At 40.0% G+C, this 23,889-nt stretch overlaps 1 protein-coding gene across 3 annotated transcripts in view; it reads right to left on the reverse strand.

Annotated features, from left to right (window-relative positions):
- The window catches only part of LOC129179425 (tetratricopeptide repeat protein 28-like), a 234,345-nt gene that overhangs the window by 19,457 nt on the left and 190,999 nt on the right, over positions 1–23,889 (reverse strand). For all 3 annotated transcript variants that reach the window (XM_054772637.1, XM_054772636.1, XM_054772638.1), the window contains 5 exons: positions 23,265–23,772; positions 8,854–9,650; positions 8,223–8,767; positions 6,565–7,088; positions 1,634–1,743 (listed from right to left, as the gene is read on the reverse strand). In XM_054772637.1, coding sequence (XP_054628612.1) covers positions 1,634–1,743; positions 6,565–7,088; positions 8,223–8,767; positions 8,854–9,650; positions 23,265–23,772 — 2,484 coding nt within the window. The remainder of the gene's footprint in view (positions 1–1,633; positions 1,744–6,564; positions 7,089–8,222; positions 8,768–8,853; positions 9,651–23,264; positions 23,773–23,889) is intronic.

The raw sequence follows: 23,889 nt of genomic DNA on the forward strand, positions 1-23,889 counted from the left end.
ATCACCGGTTGACTCTGTACTAACTGAAGCAGTTTAAATTGCGATTGACTGACAAATAACCCAACCAATGGGGCCAAATACAGTTGTAAGTGCCAGCACTTTGATAAAGACGATGAGAAACACTATTGAATTCAAGAAAGAATTTGTAGCAAAACACAAAGGTGGTATCCGTGTGGCTCTGCCATCCCGTCCTCCCACACCACTTTTCACCTTCTCTTTGCCAACAAGAGTCTTCAGTAAAGGTGAAAGTGATGTTAAATGTTCATTTATTTATTTCATTTGTCATTTAAATGTTTTCTGCATGTAAAACAATTAATATTGACAATAAAATGTGTTTTGTGTCAATATTTTTGGGTGTCTGGGATCGATTAATTAGATTTACATGATTTCCGATGGGAAAAATGTTTTCATTTTTTGTACGATTCGGTTTTTGACGGACGCTTTGGAACAGATTAAGAATGAAAACCCAGGTACCACTCTAGATGTTTTATCATATTATGGACTCTATGAGAAGAAATCAGGTGCATAATTGTCAGCAGGTGAGGGTTAAAGTGCCTTGCTTAAGGCACATCAATGCAAGGGAACTAAGCTTCTGTTTGAATGTGCAACACAAGCTAACAACCTTTTAAACTGCTTTAATAACAGAAGAGCAAATAAAAGAAAGGGTGTTTTCGCTCCTTCCCAAGCTGGCTTCAGCAATAGGATAAGATCAGACTGGATCAGATTGGTTTGCAAAGAATTATAGAGAGACACAGTTTCTATATTCATGTGCCTGGAGTCCGCCCCTCTGTGGCTACTTCTCAATTTAGTATATTTGGGCAAATCCCTAAATCAAACATTCAGCAGTGAAGGTGGCTTTTCCGCTGCAAAGCTAACATGTGCAAGAAAATCTGTTGCTAGGATAACATTTGCTTTAATTGAATAAAAATTCCTTAATATGACTCAAGGACACTCAGCCTCTAGTCACCACCTTGCTTTGGTCTTTGAGAAAATTGAAAACAGACAAAGCACAAGATGGAAAACACATCTAGTCAGAACACATATGTCCATTTTTGTGTATCATAACAGAATGTTTTGGACCACATTTACAAAACGAAAGCGGCTGAATAACATCCCCGTAGGCACACGTGGCAGTCACTGCTGCTGGCAAAGGCGAGGGGGGGGGAAACAAAAAAAACATAAAGAACTGTGGTGTGCGGACAGACTGCTGCAAGAGATGTTAAGAGGATATTGCATGCCTGCCAGGTGAGCAGTGGGCTGAACAGGAGTGCGCATCTGATGTGTGTGTGTGATGTGGTGGTCTGGGACTGCAACAATACATGCAGATAGAAAAGGAGTCTTCAGTCATCTGTCTGCTGAGATGACGGCATGTACCAGCTCAACACGCTCCACAGCATATTGTCAGCAGACACATTTCAGCTGCAAAGCAAATACTGTTTGTCCTCGACTTTTCTCTCCCTGTTGGGCTATTTTCCCCACCACGAGGGCATTACTAAGAACTCACATTCCAACGTGTACATCTTTGCATATTTATCTCAATGACCAGATGTGTGCTTATAAGTGGCCAGTTTTAAGTACATATGGTGGAGTTCAGATTCAGGGTGAGTTAATGAAAGACGAGCCAATACTTCACCTGATGTTGGGCCTCCTCCAGATTCCCACTGGCCCAAAGAGACAGCCCCAGACGATGGCGGATCTTCGCCTCCTCCTCACGCCGAGCCAACTGCTCTGCAAGCCGCAGGCCTGTCAGAGAGGGGAGGAAGTGTGAGCGAAGGAGCATCAGAGGAGGCCGAGAGTGAAAATTATTCAGAGCAGATGTAAGCGTAGCATGGCACTGATGTTCTGCCCGTGAACAGGTTTGGATATTTGGCGTCTGTTCTTAGATGCAGCTCACACTGGGACAACTTTCAAAAACACACACTCATAGAGGGAGGCTGTCAGCCTGCAATGCAATCAATGCTGATAATCGACTGACTAAGCAAACACAAACACACGCTTAATACTAACACAAAAGAAGGCATATTATTTCATGACTTAGTCTACAAACATTTACAAAACATCTATATTTAATAGCAGACTGCAAATCACTGAGCAGTCTACCACTTTATTACAACGTGTGTAAATAACAGGGTTATTTAGAAAGAGGTCACTAATCATGTTACTACTACTACTTTGACACTTTATAGTTATCTTCTGCTTCTTCCAACTCATTTACATGTTGAATTACGCAAATGCTATCACGTGATGTTCCTCAATATAACTTGTTAAGTGTGTCTGAAACAAATAACAATACTGTCACGACAAGCTGCTGCAATTTATTATTGTCAAAGAAGAACTTTACTGTAGGGTACTTACACAGTACTATTTATTGCTAGCAAAAGAGTAAATCAGTGGCATTTAAGGTGAGCTCACTATTTCTAGCATTTCTTAAAAATTTACAGTAATCTCTCATTTATTAATTATTTTTTAAAAATTCATTTATTAACAATTTATTGAGGCAATTCATATCACTTGACCGTGATAAATGCATTGCCTCAAAGTAGGATTACTTCTCTATAAATTGAATATTTTCATAGCTAGCATAGAAAACCTGTTTCCGATCTTCTAAATACAGTTTTTAACATTATTAGAGCCTTCTAGACATGAAATAACACACCCAGTCACCTTTACACTTGCATTACCCAGTATGGGAGACATAATAACAGAATATAAGACATATTAGGCATAAATAAGACATAACATAGTCTGACATGTTAGCAATGGGAGAGTTCCTTTTTTTTTTCTTCGAACCACTGTATAGTACTTTATGAAGTCTTTATAAAGGGTTGGCAAACGTGTAATCAATTTATAAACCCTTCATAAAGGAATCCTTCTTATAAAGTTGTACTGTCTACTTTATAGCTTGAGAGACTGGAGATTTTGTGAGGCTCTGGGCATTATTGGTGTGCATATAAATGTGAGTGTGCGTATAAATGTGCATATAAATGTAAAGGTGCGTATGCTCAACAATTTAAGTCCACACTTTGCTTTCCACAGTTTGCGTAGGTCACATATTTGTATGTGTCCTCAGCCTGCCTGCCAGGTAACTTGGTTATGCCCAATTAATGGGATGAAAATGTCACCCAACAGAGGATAATGACAGGAGGAGGAGATTGAGTCACCCACAAGGTGTCAAACGCATTGTCAGACAGCCAGAAGAGTGCAACACGCTATTGCTCGTACACAGTCTCACTTAAATGCACTTATAAGTCTATTCTCTGGACGCTTATGTGGTGGAGGAGTCTAGACATGCTTTTGGTCAGAGAGGGTAGAAAATGGGCCAAGCCACGCTCGTTCTACTGTGTTTTTCCCGGCAATACTGGAAAACGGCCTGTGGCTGGACAAGATAAGCCAAGAACACAGAGCATGACCTGAAACTATTCCGCAAACCTCACCAACACACCACGTAACCGTAGACTTCATGGCTCCTCTATAGCCACGCTAGCCGGCAGCCTTTGAAGATTGATACAGTCCACCAACAATCCCCTAGCCCCCTCCTTATCTTTCCACGCTCCCTCCCTCAACCTGCACGCCTGCCCTCTTTCACCCATGCATCTGCTGTGCTCCCCTCTCCCTCTACTTCCCTTACTCCTCTTCTGTCTCTGTGCCTCCCCTCCGCTCTCCGTTACCTATTTCATCTTAACTGTGGCTGCAGTGCTCGCGGGGACTCCGCAATGTTTAGGGCTCATTAGCCGATGGAGCAAGAGATAGGAAACAGATCTAAATTATCCTCTTCATTCTCTGACAGTCTCACCCCTCACTCATCCCAACTATAGCTGTGAGCCTTTCATCTGCGTGCACACACACACACACACACACACACACACACACACACACACACACACAGTCTTTCCCTCTCAGAGCTGCTCTGTGATAGCTTTTTTTATGATCAAGCCGGAATGTCAACCAACTCTGTTTTCTTTATTCTCCATATGACAGGGAAATAATACATGTGAATTATGACTCATGCCCATTGCTGATTCGCCTCTCTGCCCGCCTGACATCTTCTTTCGATTCTCTTTCTCTCAATCCCTCTCTGCCTTCCGAACGCTCTTGTTCCCTCTGTTCTCCTTCCCTGTATCACTCAGCGTCTGTCACTGTCACCAAGCGTGCCTTTGGTACGCCCCGCAGGCACAGTCACGTAGCAGTGGCTGACACCAAGATGTGGCTGTGGCTGGCTGCCCCCCGAAGATCAACCGCAGAACACTTTAAAGGCTGCTTGACAGCTGGGTGAGAGAATCTCTGCAGCCCCTAAGGCCCGCACACCTCTGCCTTCAGACAAATGCACGTGGATAGGAAAAAGGTCATGAAATCTCATGCATGCGTCACACAAACACCAAGGCACAGATACACTCAGGCCAACAGAGTACATTTTGATCATGACCACATGTGGACCGCAACAGTACAAAAGGAGTGGAACATAAACAATGTTGTATTATCTTCATGTTCCAGACTCCTTTGTTGGGTTACCCATTTTCTTACTATGAAGTGAACACCCAACACAAGCTAATACGTTATGTAGCTAAAGCCTCCTCTGATTTATGGCACACGGTCTTTGTATGATAGGGTCTATGCATTAAACTGCATAATTTGGAAGCAACAACCATAAAATCTATGAAGGTACAAGCAAGATTTATAAAAACATACATGGGGGGAGGGCATATTATGTAGTATGCTGACAAAAATTCCAGGAATTTTATATCAACGAATACATCAACTCACCGAAGTTTTGCAAGGGTGCAAAGGTTGTTAATCGTTTGTATTTTATTTTGAACTTCTACCAACTGCATCTATTTTAATACTCAGAACAGGCATTTTAAGTTCATTTATGCTTCAGTTGTGCTTCAAAAAAGTGTTTTCTGTCAACATTATTATTCCATAATTTGTTGTTCTATTAATGAAGCATGGCGGAACTGTGGCATTTCCATTAGTTGCTACAATGATGGCATTGATTTAATGCCACCTTTTGTGTTAATTGTTGAGAGGGTGCATTGTTGTGTCAAACTATTGTGTTCAGCTTTGTCATTTTATGTAGATTTACAGAAGACACAATATATCAGGTAAGGGAAAGACACCTGGCCTTCACACCTACAGGAAGTGAAACAGAAAACAGAAACAGAAACAGAAAACAGCTTCTTTCGGAAGACCATTTGTGAGGCATCCAAGAGTTCACAATATCTGCTTTAGTTAATCCCAAAAAATGCTTGACAGGGTTGAGTTATGTCTCTGAAATCTTTCCACACCAAGCAGCCATTGGAAAACTAACGAAAATGTCTTGGTGAGAAAAAGAGCCAGAATAATGAAGATTCATTGGAAAGTAAGGGCCAAGACCAACATGTGATTGATTATATAAATGCTATAGAGGTACATCTGCACTTTTGTCCAACTAAAAGACAGAAACTCTGTTTGTCTGTCGTGTCTTCCACTGACTAGACTTATTATCTGTGTCACTATCAAACAGATAGTGAATATCGCACACACTGATGCGCAAAAACTGACTCAGGAGGTCACATGGTAGCAACACTGTCTGCTCTAGTTTGAATCTTTCTTTCTTTCCCTCCTTCCAATTAATCTTTTTTGGGAAACAAACAAAACATTACAGCGACTGAAAAAAAAATAGCTTGGTTAAAAAAAAAAAAAAAATGGGTAGGTCTGGGTAGGTTGGCCAGAAATAATTGGCTGTCAAGTGTTGTGAAGGCAGTGTTCATTTTGCACAGCTAGACTGAGGAACACTACAAGGACAGCGTAGGGGACAGCAGGAGGACAGGTTGAAGACAGAACGGCCTGTCGCCTTTGTTTTCATTAACGTTCAACAAACACGCCCTGCCTGCTAGGCATAGGCCGAGCTAATTCCAATAATGCCAATGGAGGGCAGATGGAGGAGCTGCATTCCTGCAGCGTGAAATATATGCTTCACCCCATATAGCAATTGCAATTTTCTTGGATTCAAACAGGGTTTGGACCATAACACAGTGGGAGTGCCTAAGTAAGGGGTCTGTTAATGGGCATGCACGAAGCGGGTGGAGTGGCTATTTAGCCCTCATAAATGGGGGACTACAACCTATCACATCTTTACTGACTGAGATAATCAATTTTCAAGAGGCCAAGCTGAGGGTTTTGTTTTCATCATAATCTGACGTGTGGAAACCACCCCGGCATGAAAAGATCTTTTGGCAACTCGCTGTAAAAAGTATTTGCAGAAAGTAGATTCAGAGGCTGGTAGCACAGCCTGCAGTAAACAGGAGAACGGCTTTGGCATGCACATAGGTTTATGTTGACAAAAATAACGGAATACCTATACAGCAAGAGAGACAAGCCAGATGCCTAAAACGCGCCCAAAATCCCTCCTGCACTCCTAAGCACAAAAACACAAACATACACGTGCAGGCACATATCCTAATAAAAATGTAGCAAAGGCTTAGCAGCAAATAGTTTGAGAATTTTATATTCATTAATTCACAAACTCGAAGCCTATCAGCTCAGGCAACAAAGGCAATCCTCTGCTGTTCCCCATGCCTTACTCACCTTCCTGCAGGTACATGACAGCTTGTGAATAGTTCTGCAGCGCGTGGTGTGTTCTCCCCAGGCTGCCATAAGCTAGTGTTTTGGCAGCCAAGTCATTAGTCTGAGCTGCCACGCTAAGGTGCTGCTCTTGGAAGACAACTGCCCGCTCGTAGTTTCCCAGTGACTCATAGGTAAGACCCAAGTTCCCATAGGCACGAGCCTGCCGTGTGGGTCTTCCAGCTTCCTCTGCGATCTCCAGGTCACTCTGGTGGCATCTCAGTGCTGTCTCATACTCTCCCATCGCTTGGTACACAGCCCCTAAACCGCAGCTGGCATCGCCCTCCAGTAGTCGATCTTGGGTGTCGCGGGCGATGGCCAGTTGACGCTCCAGACAAGAGATGGCCTGCTCATAATTGCCCAACTGGCTGTGGAGTGCCCCTAGTTCACCGTAAGCCTGAGCCTTGCCTCCACATTCGCCCAGCTCATGAGCTACAACCAGCCGCTTCTCAAAGCACACCAGCGACTGTTGGAGGTTTCCCATAGCCCTGGAGGCAGACACAGAAAAGGCATAAAGAGACATAAAGACTATGGCATCTGCACTTCACTTTGAATGAAATATGCACATATACAAATCTAACAATCTCTTAAGTACATAAATGTGGATAGTCATGTGTATAATGTATATGGACAGAGCGGATAGACTTTTATATATTTGAGCCTGGATATGAAATTCAGATTGACACTCTGCTTGACATCCTCTAAAACAAGATGGGTCAATGTAGTCTGCCTCCCCTCCAGAGTACACTGTATATTGTACAGTACATGTTGACAGCGCGTGAACCTCTCTAACCCATTAATTGGCTCTCATAGCCTTCAAACGGCCATTTTTCATATTCTCAGGGATATCAACAATTTCCGGATGCTGGTTCAAAGGGAATACAAAAAGAATAAAACACTTCAGTATAATTAATGTTGTGTGATAACAAATGCTTGACTGCAAACGGTCGGAAGATGAGAGAGCTTTGTGAGTGACGACTATTATTTCCGCTCAACTCGTGCATGTCGAATGCTGCCACGTGTGATTTCAATAGCGCTGACAACACCCAATAAGAGGAAAATCATTTGTCAAATAAGGACTCCTAAGCAAGACATTTTTGCAGATTTTTGGTGCAGACTCCTTGGAAGCTATGATTTCATTGACACATAAAGAGTAAACAGATGGAGAATGTTTGGACGCCTTAAAAAAAGCTAACTTTCTCCGGTTTGGAAGAACAGTGCGTTAAAGCCTCTTTGCATACAGATAAGGCCCGGACTGCTAAACTGCTGCTGAGACAGCTAGCAGTCGTCTAGCAAAACAGCTTTGCTAAGAGTATCGCAAAACAAAATAATATGCAAAGCAGGATTAGAGTGATTATTAGGAACTTATAATATATACACTATGGAAAATTAGTACAAACCCCACAAACTATTTTGTAGTATTTGTTTTAAGTGTACATTTTTTTTTATATATCATATTTTTATATATGTCTGCACTTTAATAATGGGTGAATGTAATATTCTTTCACGTATGTGTGTAATTTTTTCTATGAATCTCCATGTGCATTTAGCATAGGTACATTGCTTCACCTTGGATTCACAACAAATTCTAATGTAATAGAATACATTTCAAGCAGACTGACCTGTGTCCATTTCCCAGGCCTCTATATGCCTTCTCCTGATCCTGCATGCGGTTGAGACTCTGAGCTACTGTCAGGTACTGTTCATAGTATTTGATGGCTTCCTCAAAGTCTCCAAGAGCCTCATAACAGTCCCCTAGGTTTCCGTAGGCCCTGCCCCTGTCCATTACTGCCTCATTACCACTCAGTTGCTGCAGAGTAGCAAGCTGTTGCTCCAGGTACCCAATTGCTTCCTCCATCACTCCTACATTCATTTTTGTGATGCCCATATTTCCATACACCTGCGCTTCCACAACAGGATCCTTCAGCCTCTGTCCAAGTTCCAGCTGCTCTTCATAGCTCTTAAAGGCCATGGCGTACTTGCCCAAGGCCATGTAGACTGCTGCCAAGTGACCGTGAGCTTTACACTCCCCAGACACGTCCCCAAGTTCTTGGTAGACCTCCAGCTCTTGTGTGTGGTAGCCAAGAGCTTTGTCATATTTATGCACAAGTCTGTAAGTGGCCCCAAGGGCAGCATAGGCACAGGCCTCCATTCGACGCTCCTTCACCTGAAAGCAGACAACAAGCATATGATAAGCAAAATCCCACTGATAATATTTTGAGAAGTTTTGATGATATTTGTGTTATGCAATACCTGATGAGCTAAGGCCAACTGCTGCTCGTAAAACTGAATGGCTCCAGACACGTCTTTTTTGCAGACAAATATGTCCCCTAGGTTCCCAAGAGCTCTGAAGCGAGCCTGTGAATTGTTCAGGGACTGGGCAAGTGATAACAGATATTTCTGACACTCCTCTGCCTTGGAAAAGTCTCCCAGGGCCTTGAAGGCCAAACCCAGATTACAGTATGCCTTGGCTTGACTCAGTTTGTCATGAAGATCCTTGGCCAGAGCGAGGTCCTGTTCGTAGTATTTTACAGCATCCTGGTAATTGCCCAAGCAGTAGTGGGCATAGCCTAAATTGTGACAAACTTTTCCTTCACTTTCCATGTCTTGGAGGTCGGGGGACAAGCGGAGGTACTGCTCATAATAGGGCACTGCCTGGGGGAATTCTCCACGTGAGCAGTGAAAGTTGCCAAGATTACCAAGGGCCCGCGCCTCACTCTGGACGTCTCTGAGCTCACGAGCGATGTTGAGATGGTTCTGGTAATGCTGCAAAGCCCGATCATGGGCTCCCAAGGCTTGGTAAGCCACAGCCAAATTACCATGAGTGGATGCCTGCGAGGCCCGGTCGTTGACCTCCATTGAAATCTGCAGCTCCTGGCGGTGGTAGCGGACAGCCTGATCAAAAGCTCCGAGGGCGTTGTAAGCATTGCCCATGTTGCCATAGGCCCGGCCCTGTGCGGCATAGTCACTGAGCTCCTGTGCAATGGCCAGGTGTGTTTTGTGAAGTTTAAGTGCTGTCTCATAGTCTCCCTTCATCTGGTGAATGATGCCTGCAAAGAGAGGAGAGCATTAAGTTAAAAGATGAGAATTGATTTAAATACAAGTCCCTTGTCAGCGTTAAAGTAGCTAAAAAACAACTCATTTGGTTGCTAAATATGCTGTGAGAGCCATCTGTTCTCTGCATACACTAACACTTTCACACAATTATAGTCATTATAAATGAAATGTAATCAAAAGTTGTGTTTTGTGTCTTTATAAGATTTTATAAAAATCAGCCACAGGAGTTGGTGATGATTCTAAGAGAATGAAAAAAAAGCTGTAGGAGGATGTGTAGAGTTGATAGAAAGCTCAGCAGCAATTTCAGAATTAGATAAGAAACAATAAATAATGGAGAGGCTGGTGCCAAATACGTTATATCTGATAAAATATGATCCTCTGAAAAATAATGACTTTGCACCACTCAGACAACCATCTGCCACAAAGATACGTAAACAAATACATACATAAACACACAGCGGCCCCTGAGATCCACCAGTCCATACACAACAACAAACTTAAGGAATCTTAAGGAGACATCACAGCATATCTAATAAATCTGGATCCCTCCTCTCTGAGACTTACCTTGCAGACAGGAAAAGTATAATAATCCATAATGTGATAACAAATGTACACAGGAAAGACAAAACTGCAGCATGACTACCAAAAAGGGAGTACAGCCACCACCAGAGATGGAAATCATCTAGAGACAGAAAATGGGGGTTGATGAAAGATGGAAAAGGGCTTTGTGGTTTGTGGTGACCACGATGGTGCCACTGGGATCAGTTCCCACAGGTGTGTTTTCCCATTTATTTCATCCTAAATCAATAAATTCATCCTGTCACATTATGGACCTGAACACAAGCTACACAAACAATGGAACTGAAGTTCAATAGTTGTGTTAAAGGACTACATGGGCGGATATGGAAATTATTTTGGATGCCGCCTCAAGTCCCGAGACCACACATATGCAAACATATGCTGTATTTATAGGTTAGAAGACCCCTGAGTCTGGAATTGCATGAGGGTTAACAGTAAGGCTTGGGTAATAGCTCCTTTTTACGATGCAAAAATGTGTTCCACAGAATGAAAGGGATAGTTTGGATATTTTGACATGAAGTTGTATGACATCCCCATCAGCAGTGTAGTGCATCAATAGTGACTTACCCCCTAATTCATTCCATGAGCCAAGTTCTAGCGGGATTTAATGAGGAATGTACTTCGTAGTTGCTGGGGCCAAATAAGAGTTGGGCTTCTCAAAACTATGCGTTGAAAAGAGTAATACATTTGCATCACAAAACAATGTATGTGTTCCACAGCGGATGAAGACCGCTGCGAAGGGAGACTCTCGCGTTGCAGCAGTCTTCATTCGCTGTGGAACACATGCACAACAATGGACATGCAAGGGGCACGTAGTGATACGAACGGAGAGAAAATAACGCTGAGCAATTGAGAGGTCTGATTTTCGTTGGCAACGTTTTTCTGATGCGAATGTATTACTCTTTTGAATGCATAGAGCCACATAAACCATCTTGAGCTCTGAGAAGCTCAGGGAGTGGTCTCCTGCAAGTGCCCAGAGTCAGGACTAAACACGGTGAGGCTGCATTTCAGTTTTATGCTGCCAACATCTGGAACAATTTTCCAGAAGATGTGCGACAATCCTCGACTTTGACAATGTTCAAATCCAAGTTGAAAACACTTCTATTCAACTGTGCACATGACGACTGAAAGTATTTTATCTGCACTCTTTATTCTTAATCTTGTTTGTTTTATGGAATTATTTGTAGAACTTTATGTAATTATTTTAGAATGATTTTATGTTTTGATGGAATGATTTTATGAAGTAGTTTTACCCTTTTTTTTCTGTGAAGCACTTTGAATTACCTTGTGTGTGAATTGTACTTTATAAATAAACTTGCCTTGCATATTGGAGAAGCCAAACTCTTCACTTAAGTGGCCCCAGTAACTAAACGGAACTACGTTCCTCACCACCAAAATCCAACCAGGACTCGAAACATGGGATGAAGTGGGGGGGTAAGTCACCGTTGATGCACCACACTGCTGATGGTTATGTCATACAGTCTCATGCCAAAAAATTCAAACTATATCTTTAATGCAGACAACGGTTTAGCATACACAAAAGACCTACAAATCAGACCAGATTTAGTGTTTGTATGCGTCTATTTGAAATGATGCATCTTGATCTTGACCTCTGCCATCAACCTGAAGACTTGTATGCATTGCATATCTTAGGGGGAAATAGACAAGCAAATCTATTAAACAAATATACCAAAATATGGCACAACTGAAAACGAAAACCAAAATCCAAGTTCCATATGCACTTACTGTATGTGCCTTGTTTTAGCTTGAATTTTTTGAAAACCTTGAACAATCCCCTCAGTTTTGCTTGTTAAGCATGTTAAGATTCACTGTGCAGGCAGGTTGGAGTAGTACTGACAGCTCACAAAGTCACTGCCAAGGTTATGGCGTCCTCAAGAGTGACTGATCTTACAGAGGATATAATGCCTGCATTACCAGCCCAAAAAAAAAAACGCAGCAATGGACAGAAGACTGTCAGGGCTGAGGCAAAAGGTGTAGTGCCTCCCCCACCCCGCCACGGTCAAAGGATTATAGTAAATAAAACCATACTTCTACTAGGGGCTGCCCCCACGGCATGCTGTCAAAATCAATATGACACTTTTGCAATGTTCAATTACACCTTACATATGAAGCACTCTTAGCTGTAATGTAAACTTTTGTTTAGCTATTCTAATTTCCGCCATGGTAAAACCAGGGTAAAAAGTGCATGTATCCAGATTTCTATATAAAGCCCAATACATTCTGATCCATACATCCATCCATTTTCTGTACCGCTTGCCTGAGCCCTGTACATCCATCCATAACCAAAGGCATTAAAACCATGGCAATGTGTTGTCACTTTTCATTACACAGCTAGCTGTACATTAAGGCAAATGGTGAAAAGATGACTTTGAGGGATGGTGCTGTTTTCTGAATACATCACATTCCTTTTTATTCGAGAGCTGTGGAGGTCCATCGTGCTGCTGCCTACAGAGTTTTAAGATGATTCTAAACAATGGTTCTGCCACTGGGTAAGCATGATATTCAGAATAAAGTAGACCAATCTGAGCAGAAAGTATTGGTGTGAGTCATTCATCATTTACAATTCATCATTAATATTTTATCTACATTTGATAGCAGGGTGCTAGAATCATGGTAGTGTTGGTGCTTATTGTCAGTGCTACCAATTTTAAAAAAACACCTAGTATTTTTCCTGGTTATTTGAGCATTTATTAATAATAAAGCACCATATACATATATATGTACAGTATGTATATATATATATGTTTAATATATATGTTTAATATATATGTTTGTCACACTTAAATGTTTCAAATCATCAAACAAATTGAAATATTAGTCAATGACAACACAACTGATCACAAAATGCAGTTTTTGAATGAAACGTTTTATTATTAAGGGAGAAAAAAATCCAAACCTACACGGCCCTCTGAAAAAATGCCCCCCCAATTCCTCCCCCGGAAACCATGATAAAGTCATTTCTAAAGCTTGCGTTTAACTTAACATACATTTTTTAACATTTCATTTAACACTGGTTTCTTTAATAGCAGAATATTTGACTCAGACTTGAACTGTGTCATCATGAGCAATGAGGAGTTGCGTTCAAAGACACCATGTTATTTAAGTTGAATTCACATGTTTTAAGTGAATTTTCTGGGATTTCCAAGCATAATTAAATGCAGCAAATTGTACTTCCGCTTTAATAGTGAATGATAAGAATATCCACTTATTGTTTTTCTTTGCATTTCTGTTTATTTAAACCACACATACACGCATGATAACGACGTTGTTGTGATCTTCGGAGTGTCCAGGAGTGGATTTTGCGGTCTGTCTTGTGAGGAAGTGTCGTTGCCATGGCTTGCCATGATGCGTTATGAAATAAATTAGTTACTGCCGTTAATGCACAATTTTTGCTAAAATAAACACACACACACACACACACACATATACTACTGTATATGTATATACAGTATATATATATATATATATATATATAGCTATTATACATTATTATACAGTACATTACATACATTATACATTATTGCATTATTTATATTTACACTCATCAAGACAAGCACTTCAACAAAGGGTGGAAGTACTGAGCTGAGGCAAACACTAGATCCTCCAGGGATCTGCAGTACAGAGGAAGGGGTGGAGTTGTGTTCTGGGTTTAAGGTACCAAATCCTTAGTTTCAGACAAAAGCATCACCTACAGTCTGACTGACAGAGATACAGTTAAAGAGGGAGATAAAACTAAGGGCAGGCATGATTAGATGGGTGCGTGCTGAGCGGGTGGTCGGAACACCCAGACAGAGCAACGAGCAGCCAGTTCCATCGGCAACACTGAGCTGCTTCTTCTATGCAGCTTCAGTTCAGCTCCCTAAACAAAAGTCACAGCAATATCCACAACATCTGACACCTCCAGGGCTTCCCATACTTTTATTTATTTCTGGATTTGTGGTGGCCTACCAGGATTCAATTTGGACCACCACAAATGGATTTGGAGCTACCTTTCATTTATTTTTTAATAGATTTAATAGACCTGTTCGCCCTAGCTCACAAACACATTATAATAGTAGATGGCATCATAACTCTGCATAGTCAGAGGCACTTCAGCTTGCTGAAGGAAGGTGCTCTTCAATTTGCAAGGGAAAGCCAACAAATAGCAGACACAGTGAAAACGGACATAAGGCCATCAACCAGAACGACAGTTTGACTCACAGTGCAAACAAAGTGTCAGTTAATACACAACAACAATGGACTCCAATTCTATGTCGGTAACAAAGACTAAGCACTAACAACAAACACATAACTTTAACCGTCATTTAGTGCCTGCAAGGCATGCTGGGTACTCCAGCTGCAAGTTGATACTTCAATCAGAATCAGAGATAATGCATATCATTAACAGGATACAATGGAAAGTAATTAAATATTTGAGATCTTGTCTAAATGATACACGATTGGTGCGAGCTATTTTTTTTCGTTCGCCTGGCTAAGTGCATAATGCGTAAGCGCAGTCAGTCTCAACTATTTTCCATGGTTTTATTATTTTACTTTTTTTCTTTTTTTATTGTTTAAAATACCATTTTCACATTATGATATAAGCTTTGCTATAAATACAGAAATATACAAAAACATACAAATGGGGAAATACAAAGACAATCAAAAATGAAAAAAATATACAAATTTAGTCATATTCTTTTACCATTTTGTCATTGTTTTTTCTGTATTGTCTTTGTTTTTTCCAATTTGCCGTTGTTTTTGTCTTTTCCACTTGCGTTTTGTCATTGCATTTAGTAATGACAAAGACAATACCATGCAAATGTGAAAGAACTGTTTCACAGTACTGTACATATATAAATAATAGAGGACTTTAAACTGTCCAAAGGTGCGATATGTTGTCTGTCTGTCATCCCTGTGATTGGAAGGTTATTAGTTCAGGGTGTACCTCACCTTTCACCTAAACTGAGATGGGCTTGTCTCCCCTGCGATGCTGTGTATAACATGAATTGATGGATCTTTGCTAAAGAGGACAAGACCGGCATCCCTATTAATTTCTCCACAGGAGAAAGGTTGCTAATATTTACACAGCTGATAATGGAGAGTTAAAATATGTCATCAACTCCAGATAAATGCATTTGTGTGTGCGTGTGTGTGTACATGTTTATCTTCTTCTTGTTTCTCATCCACCTTCAATTTATTCTGTCTGAGCCATTAGGCTGGACAAATTCCTTTGTAAATTCTGCACTCTATTTCTCCCTTTCCCGGTCCAAGTAATAATATATCTACTTCCAAAGGCTTAGGTACCAAAATGAATAATCTCTATGTCTCACTGCTCCAGGCAAGTCTCGTTCTGAGTGTTGTTAGTTCCGTCTTTGGGCAGCCTGAAAATAGACACTCAATTTACGTCCATGAAACCATTTTAGTAGTTGAAATGATGCAAAAATAGCAGTCAGTTGGTACTAGATGTATAATCGCTGTGTTATGATACATGTGCAAAAGTATGTGGCATAACTTTAAACATTTAATTAGCATAACTGTGCTGTCAGCTGAGAATACTGTAATAACAACAAGTAAAAGCATCTTCAAATCCAAATCATGGTACGTACTTTGGCAGATAGTGTATGTTGCCATGTAACCTGGTGATCAGACATCAGTGTTTGACATAATTTATGTCCTGTTTCTTTTCCACACACCACTAAGGTAGGGAAGCAATAAAAACCTAGTATATCTTGGTCTAAATCTACTGATGTGTGAACACTTCCTGTTTTCTTCTTGTTGTTGCCTTGTGTTTGGCAATAACAAAAATAAAAGAATCCCTAGGGAATCAGGATTAGATGGAAAAGGAGAAAAGTGCCTGATTTTCAAGCTTTTTTTAACCATCAGCCTTTCAAACTGACACATTGTGGGACTTTGGCCTATATATTTAAACAGTTGGGAGGAGTGTGTTATAAAAGTCGCACATTGCAGTAATGCAGTGCTTCTCAAATAGTGGGGCAAGGCGAGTTGTCGAGGGGGCGCAAGGGGCAGGAGGGACTTTCAGTACCCATGTTTCTGCTCAGTCAGACAGTCTCTGTCTGTTGAAACCATGGCCAATCATAAACGTAGACATGAGTGAATTGTGAATGACTTTTCATTCTTATAGTGCCGTGTGTCCCAAAAAATTTGACATCATTTCGCAGGCCGATCATTTTGGCAATCCTTCTTGAAATAACTTCAAATTTTCACAGGATATATAGAAACAGATCAAGATTTAATGTTTTATTTATGTATTTTTTTTTTTTCAGGTTCAGCCGTCATTTTGAGTCTTGGAATATGCTCGCACGCAGTCACCCAAGACCGTGCAGGAGCGTCACAGACGGTGCACATATTGAACACTTATGAAATCGGTCCCTTAATAAGCTTATGATGTTCAACACTGTTCCATTTTATTGAGCTAGACTTACTAGTGTTCAAGATAATTGCTTTTAAAATGACGTCAATTTTTTTTTTGGGACATCCTGTAGTTCTTAATAATTCATAATACAATCATGGAAAAAAATGATTAGACCACCCTTGTTTCTTCAGTTTATTGATCCACTTTAATGCTAAAGGTGTATTTGTTTGGACAAATATAATGATGATAACAAATATACCTCAAAAGAGTTTCATCTAAGATCTGATATCTAGCAACTTCTATGGTTTTCTTGATGATGACCAAAATTACTTAAGTTCTTACATGAATAGCTATAGCATTGTACTGCCAAAAAATGGAACTCTTATGAGCTATTTTGCTGTCATTGTTATATTTGTCCGAACAAAGGTACATTTAGTATCAGGCATTAAAATGAACAAGAAACTGAAGAAATAAGAGTGGTCTAATAGTTTTCTTCCATGACTGTATATTTTCATGGCTTTATTTTACTTATTTTCTTTTTTTATTGTTTAAAATACCATTTCCACATATTTTATATGATTTTAATCTGTTTTTATCATAGCTATATTGTAAATCACGCCACTACTCAATATACTTCACAGATTAAACTAAATAAATGGCTCTGATGTCTTGCATTATTTATGGTGCTATGATTTGAAATACACTACTACTAATACTATGATATTACATTCCGTAGTTTTTTTCCTTGTTCACTTTTTGCCATTATAAAAACTGCTGGGATTTTAAAACCATCACTCAGCGTGTATTCTTGAGCTATGCTGTGGCTAGCATTTCATTTTAAAGTCAAGCCTTCTTCTTCAGTCACTGTTCATGCAATCATTAGACAGGCTCAAATATCAATCACAGCACTGATTTGTCATGATGTCACACAACGCGTGCATGTTAATCACTACGCACAGCAGCAAGGATTAACCTTCTTTTCTGGAAGTAGGCTACAACCAAGAATAGTCATAGGACTGAAAATAGCATGTTATTTTAGCAAATTACTTTTTTACTTCAAAAAATATATATATATATATTGTATTAATTTGAAATTATATACAGGTATATTAAATATTTTATTATATATTTACTATGTATCTGTGGCAATAAAAATAAATTGTTATTGTGGAACTTAAATGGAAAGTCGGGCTATTAAGATCAGCTTCATTATAATTTTAAATCTGTTATTTTGGCATTGTTGACTTGTTACAAGCCATCAACATATTCAAGTTAAATCTCATCCTTAATTGAAAATTTGCATGAAAATAATAGCGTAATGCACATTGTAATACAAGTGTACAAGCAATATACAATGTATAAAATATAGGAAGTAATAACACACACAAGTGCTACAGAAAGTTTGAACAATTTATGCTTCCAAACTATTCTCTTTGAAGCACAATGGCTGTGCAATTTAAATGTTGTCGTCAATGACAGCAACTACATGGCAACCCACCACTTCAGTCCCCAGTCGGATATTAAATACTGCTGACTTGGGGGTAAGATGGCCAATTATTGAATAATATATGGGACTGGACTGCAAAATCTTCATATCCTTTATAGGTCAGAGTGTGCTGAGCCAGGTCTGCTGGTACCGCTGGGCATCGTGGCTGGATATTAAAGGATGGCAATCTAGATACAAGTGTGCCTCAGAGCCAAGTCAGCCACTGCCCCACCCACACAGCAGCCAACTTCAACAACAAGCTGAGGGGGCAGAATAAAAGTGTGAGCTTTTCTGCTTTCTCAAATGTCTTCGTTCTCCTTTTTTTGGGGTGTTTTGATCACTGCATGTTAATTGTCTTGATCATTCCACTCTTCTTTGTGCTCAGCATAAAAAGGTTTTGAAGTCTTCCAAGCGAGCTTGTGGGCATTCATGACGAAATAACAACAATCCGCTGCCTCAAACAACAACAACAACAGAACAATTAGACACTGAAGCGCCACAACCGCCACTTCATTCTCTGTTATCTTCATTATTCAGCTCCACTTGAATCAACTATTAAAGGTAATTAAGCGATTCATCAAGTCAGTTTCAATTACTAGGGGCCTGACAGCTTCAGATTACAATCAGCGGGGGTGAGGCAAGAGACAGAGATAATAAAAGGCAGAGGCTTCAAAAAGTAAAAAGAGGAGCATGAGAGAAAAGATACATGGTATCAACAGACAGGCTACGGACGTGAGGTCTCCTGTGTGTTTGAGGTACAGAATGATCATCGTGGCCGTCTCCGTGGAGCAACAAGCTTCATTGCTATAACCCACCCACTCGTTTAGCTTTGTCACCTGATGGAGATTTTGAACACTGGCAATTGCGACCAATCATAAAGAACACGTTTAGGGATGTCGTAACACGACTCCTATAAGAGACAGAACTAGATCGGCTGCCTGACATATCGAAATAAAACTCACATGTAGCGTAGGATCATAAAATGTGCTCTTGAGAGCCCCTCAATTTATGATGACCGTTATGATCTCCCTGTAAAAAGCGGCTGTATGTTAGGATGTGCACCATTTAAACTGGTCAAATGACAGCTTCAATTTATGTTTGGTTGATTAACCTCCACTTACACACTTTTACTCATAGGTTAAGGAATAAATCATCTGGAATAACTTTTATGCCTCTTAGATGTCCGTTAGAATAGGGGTTAGTGGTACTTTGATGGCTATCATAAGTCAAGCAGTGTAGGTTGTAATGGCTGCACTAAATACAGCAAAATGGGCATAGCATTTATCTCATAGAGTAGTCAATACCTAGGGAGATTTTTTATCATTACTGTTCGATATATCATTATAGGATTATGGTCTGCACATAATTATCCTGCTAATGATTTCACTTTCACAACAGGTGCAGGGATTATATTTTAAGTAAGGAAAAGAGTTGTTGAAATGTAGTTTCCTGTTTTCCCACTGACTTTCAGTCCAAGGCAACAGGAAGTTGACCAATAACCTGTTTACAATCTTCTAAATATGGTGTGTAACATTATTAGAACCCTCTAGAAATGAAATAGGACTCCTAGAGTCACCTTTACACTGGTATTAACCAATACAGTAGAAATAATCAGAGGAAATAAACCATTTAAGACATAAATACGATCTGTGTGTTCTTCATCGGGGTTTAAGAGTTACGTTTTATACTACAGTGTATTATGACCACAACAGTAGCCTGTGTTATTATTACGTTTACTATTATGTTGATTACTATGTGATTATTATTGTGCCTGTTGCTATACGAGGGGTGTATGAAAAGTTTTAAGCATCGTGTATAAGAAGCGTTGATGCATGGTGAAAACTATGATTTCTTGAAAGTTCAACCTTTTGTAAGTATTCCTGACATATTTTAAGATTCTAACATGCTTCTTATACAGTATTTTTTGCAGATTTTTGAATAAGCAAGGCCCAAGGATTCAATGAAAAATGGAGAAAACAGAAATTTGTGCAGTGGCTCAGTGTACTCAGTGGCTGCCATGGCAACAATTCACAATTGTGGATTCGAACTTGTTCCCCATCCACCTTATTCGCCAGACCTGGCCCCCTCCGACTTCCATCTTTTCCCCCAAATGAAAAAAGCTTTGGCTGGTTGCCACTTGGCCAGTGATGATGATGTCATAGCTGCAGTTGAGGGGTTTCCTGAGTCCCAAACAAGAGTTCTTCTACACCGTGATAAAAGCGCTTCATCGCTGTTAGAGCAAGTGTTCAGCCCTTGGGGACTATGTTGAAAAATAAATTATGACAAATCTCTTATCCCTTTTAGTTTTTCTGATGCTTAAAACTTTTCATGCACCCCTCATAATTCAAATCAGCAATATAGCCTGTAAAGCCTCACCAAACATTACAATAACATGTCTGACACCTAATGACTGGTGTATAATACAGTGTAGAATACTAACATAGCGTCACATTTTTGAATGCATCTTCTGAATGCTTTATGTTTATATTTTATTGAATTTAGCTGCCAAAAATAAGTGATATTTGCTTAAATATGCACCTTTCTTTTACTAATAATATGCCATATTCAACAGCATTATTTATTAATTAATATATTTTCAAAAAACGTGAAGCTGTGCTATTCAACAGCATTATTTATTAATTAATATATTTTCAAAAAACGTGAAGCTGTGAAATTCAAACCACGATGTGGCGAGGGACAACTGTATTAGCAAGCTAATAGGCTGCTAATACGGACGTTTTGTGATAAAAATACATTAAGAACACAGTTGGACTCAAGCAATGTATAAATAACATGACAAGATGTGCGCCATATTGTACGCTAACCGGAAAATGTACTCAATCATTTGCGACGTTAACGGAAAAGCATGCTAACCAGGGCATACGCTAACCGAGGATCCACTGTACTTCCATTTTTAGTTTCTACGTTATAAAGGAGAGCATGGTGTTCTCCACCATTTGGCAATAAGATACTGTACATGACATATAACATAAAGCTCCCCACTTGCTCTTGGTTTGCTGCATGCAGAACGGTGGGGAGTAGGGGAGAAAGTACAGGTCGGCATGACTCAGATGGCACAGGCACTTTCACTTTCTATTCAGGTGAGGGCTGTGGTTTGAGCCCAGAATATATGACGCCTAATCGTCCGTGACGCTGCATTATCATATGTGCTAACAGGTTTATTAATTTCTGTCCACCACAATCATCGGTGTGTAACTAAATGAAACAATGTGTGAATAAGGCGACAGTGTTCAAATAAAAGCTGGCTGCACACCAGCATAATAGGTTCACATCAAATATACTTTTGCTTCAGAACCATGGCATTAATATTCGAATTTCTAGCTAAGCAAACTCAACTTCCAGTAATCTAATGAAATCACAACAAAAGTTGTCTCAAAATCTGCCTTGAGTTGACAAAGAAAAAAAAAAGTAAATGTATTCCATCACACATTGTGAGATTTTTTCCATGCACGCTATTAGGCAAGTGCATGAAAGGATATTAGTATGTCATTACTCTACAAAATTGGTCAAATAGGTTTCATCAAACCCTTTCACGCGTCCAATGAATATCACAAATATGTAATATTACTGTCAATAAAAAAGTATTGCTCTCTTTTTTAAGAACAGACTTTCTGATGAATTAGATGTCATTACAAATGTGAAGGTTTATCTAATGAAGTGTCTGGCCAGTGAATAATGCATAATCTAAACGAGGGCAAAGAAAACTGTAACTCAAGGACAAGATCCGCATTCTCTAAACATCGAAAGGGCAGACTGGATTTTATCATTTTGAAGCGGCGCACAAAGACTTCAGTGATTATTCTCATTCTCATTTGACGAGCCACATAAACTGTGATTAGTAGAAGTCATCAAAAGCTGAATAAAATAGTCAGAGAAGACTGACAGCTTAAAGTTTTCAACAAGCTCCAATTATCCCTCTGTTTGTTAGGAATGTACTCTATAAAGTCTCCAAGTACAAATGCTCCGTTTGCACTTTCTATAAAGACAGACTTCTTTTGAGATTTACTGTAATGGCCTGTCTGTCGCTGTGGTGTTTTGTTCTGGCCATACTGAACCCATTATAGCATTTCAGGGGAACATCTTCCAAATAATGCTTCAGGTGTTATAACACAGACTGTTCAAACGCTGCTTTTAAAAAGACAGATGGCGTGGGAGTCATGATCAAAGATTTGGGCTTCTCTGGAGAAACACAAGTAGGCATCAAAAAGCAACAACTGGGCACTAATATTAAAGACTTATTTTCATGGCTGCATTAAGGATTGAGCCCTACAAACATTCAGATCACTATCTCACCTAGATTAGTATTAGGTAAGAATCACATTCATAATATACTATAATATAGACTCTAATATAGTCTCCAATATAGACTCTTCTTTATCATCATTTTGAGTGAAATCTGCAATTTAATGTTGTGATTTTTAAACTTTTTTCCTTGTCTCCTTGCTAAGGTGTAGTGTAGTAGTTTATAACATCATAAAAGGAATAAAAACAATAGTGCTGCTGCCATACAGCTTAACAAAGTTATAAAGATTGCAATAAAGCTCTGTGAAGCTGTGGGAGGATGTTTGTTCACCACAAGGAGCTAAATATTTTATATTACACTATTATTTGAATCAAAACACAGATGTTAAAGATATGACATGTCACAGCTAGCAATCTAAATTCAATGACAAATTTAGGATTGTGAACTGAAGCGTGATGATAATATTCTAGTATGTGGTGGAGCAACTGATAAATGCATAGGATGCTGCGGTGTACTGCTATACTGACTTGTTCTTAGTATTATGTTGTCTTTGGTGAGCCAAAGTCTAACCAATTCATCCATGAAATTTGCCTTGCAACAGAATTCTGACCTTTACAGAAAAAGGTCAGGGAACAATGACTTTGGAGAATAACAGAAACTAATAAAATACCTTTTGGCCAGACAACTGGTGATCCAAATGGCTACAACCTCAACACCGCATTCATTTGGGACACCAGCAGTACGGCCAGTAAAGTAGATGATGGAATGCATTATCATTATTATTGCTTGTGTTTGGGTCAAAGATAAACACACCAGGGTAGATTCCGTCTTTTAAGAGAAGGGTGTCAGTGTCATGGTCCTCTAGTTATTTTGAGAGTCTGTTTTTCACATACAGTACATACCCAGATTGGAGGAGGCCCTTCCCTCTGCGGCTCTGTCTTTCAAACCCTCAGCTATGGACAGCTGCTGTTCGTGATACTGCTTCGCCCTCTCCAGGTCCTGCATGCAGCGGGCGGCGTGACCTAGGCCAGCATAAGCTCGCATCTCAATGGACTTCTCTTCCAGCTCCTGGGCAAGCTCCAGCACGTGTGTGTGGTAGGACATGGCCTTGTCAAAGTTTCGGTGATAGTGGTAGGCACTACCCAAGTTACTGTAGGCTCGAGCTTCCTCGCGTTTATTTTCAAGGGCTTTGGCGATGCCCAGATGCTGCTCGTGGCATTGGACGGCGTTGTCAAAGTCTCCCATGGCGATGTAGACAGCACCCATGTTTCCCAGCTCTCGAGCCTCAGAGAGCTGATCCTTCGACTGTTTCGCCAGCAGAACACATTGTTTGTGGCTGGCCAGTGCATTCGGGTAATCCCCTATGGCTGTATATACATGGCCCAAGCTGCTTAGGGCCATCGAAGCAGCCTAAAGAGAAACACAGAAAAAAAACATGGTAAGAAATTGAAGGGAAATCCACACTTTTTAAAAATAGGTCCATTAACTCCACCAACAATTCAATTACATGTCTGTTTTTATTGCCTT

Source organism: Dunckerocampus dactyliophorus, chromosome 4, assembly GCF_027744805.1.
Source record: "Dunckerocampus dactyliophorus isolate RoL2022-P2 chromosome 4, RoL_Ddac_1.1, whole genome shotgun sequence".
NCBI lineage: Eukaryota > Metazoa > Chordata > Actinopteri > Syngnathiformes > Syngnathidae > Dunckerocampus > Dunckerocampus dactyliophorus.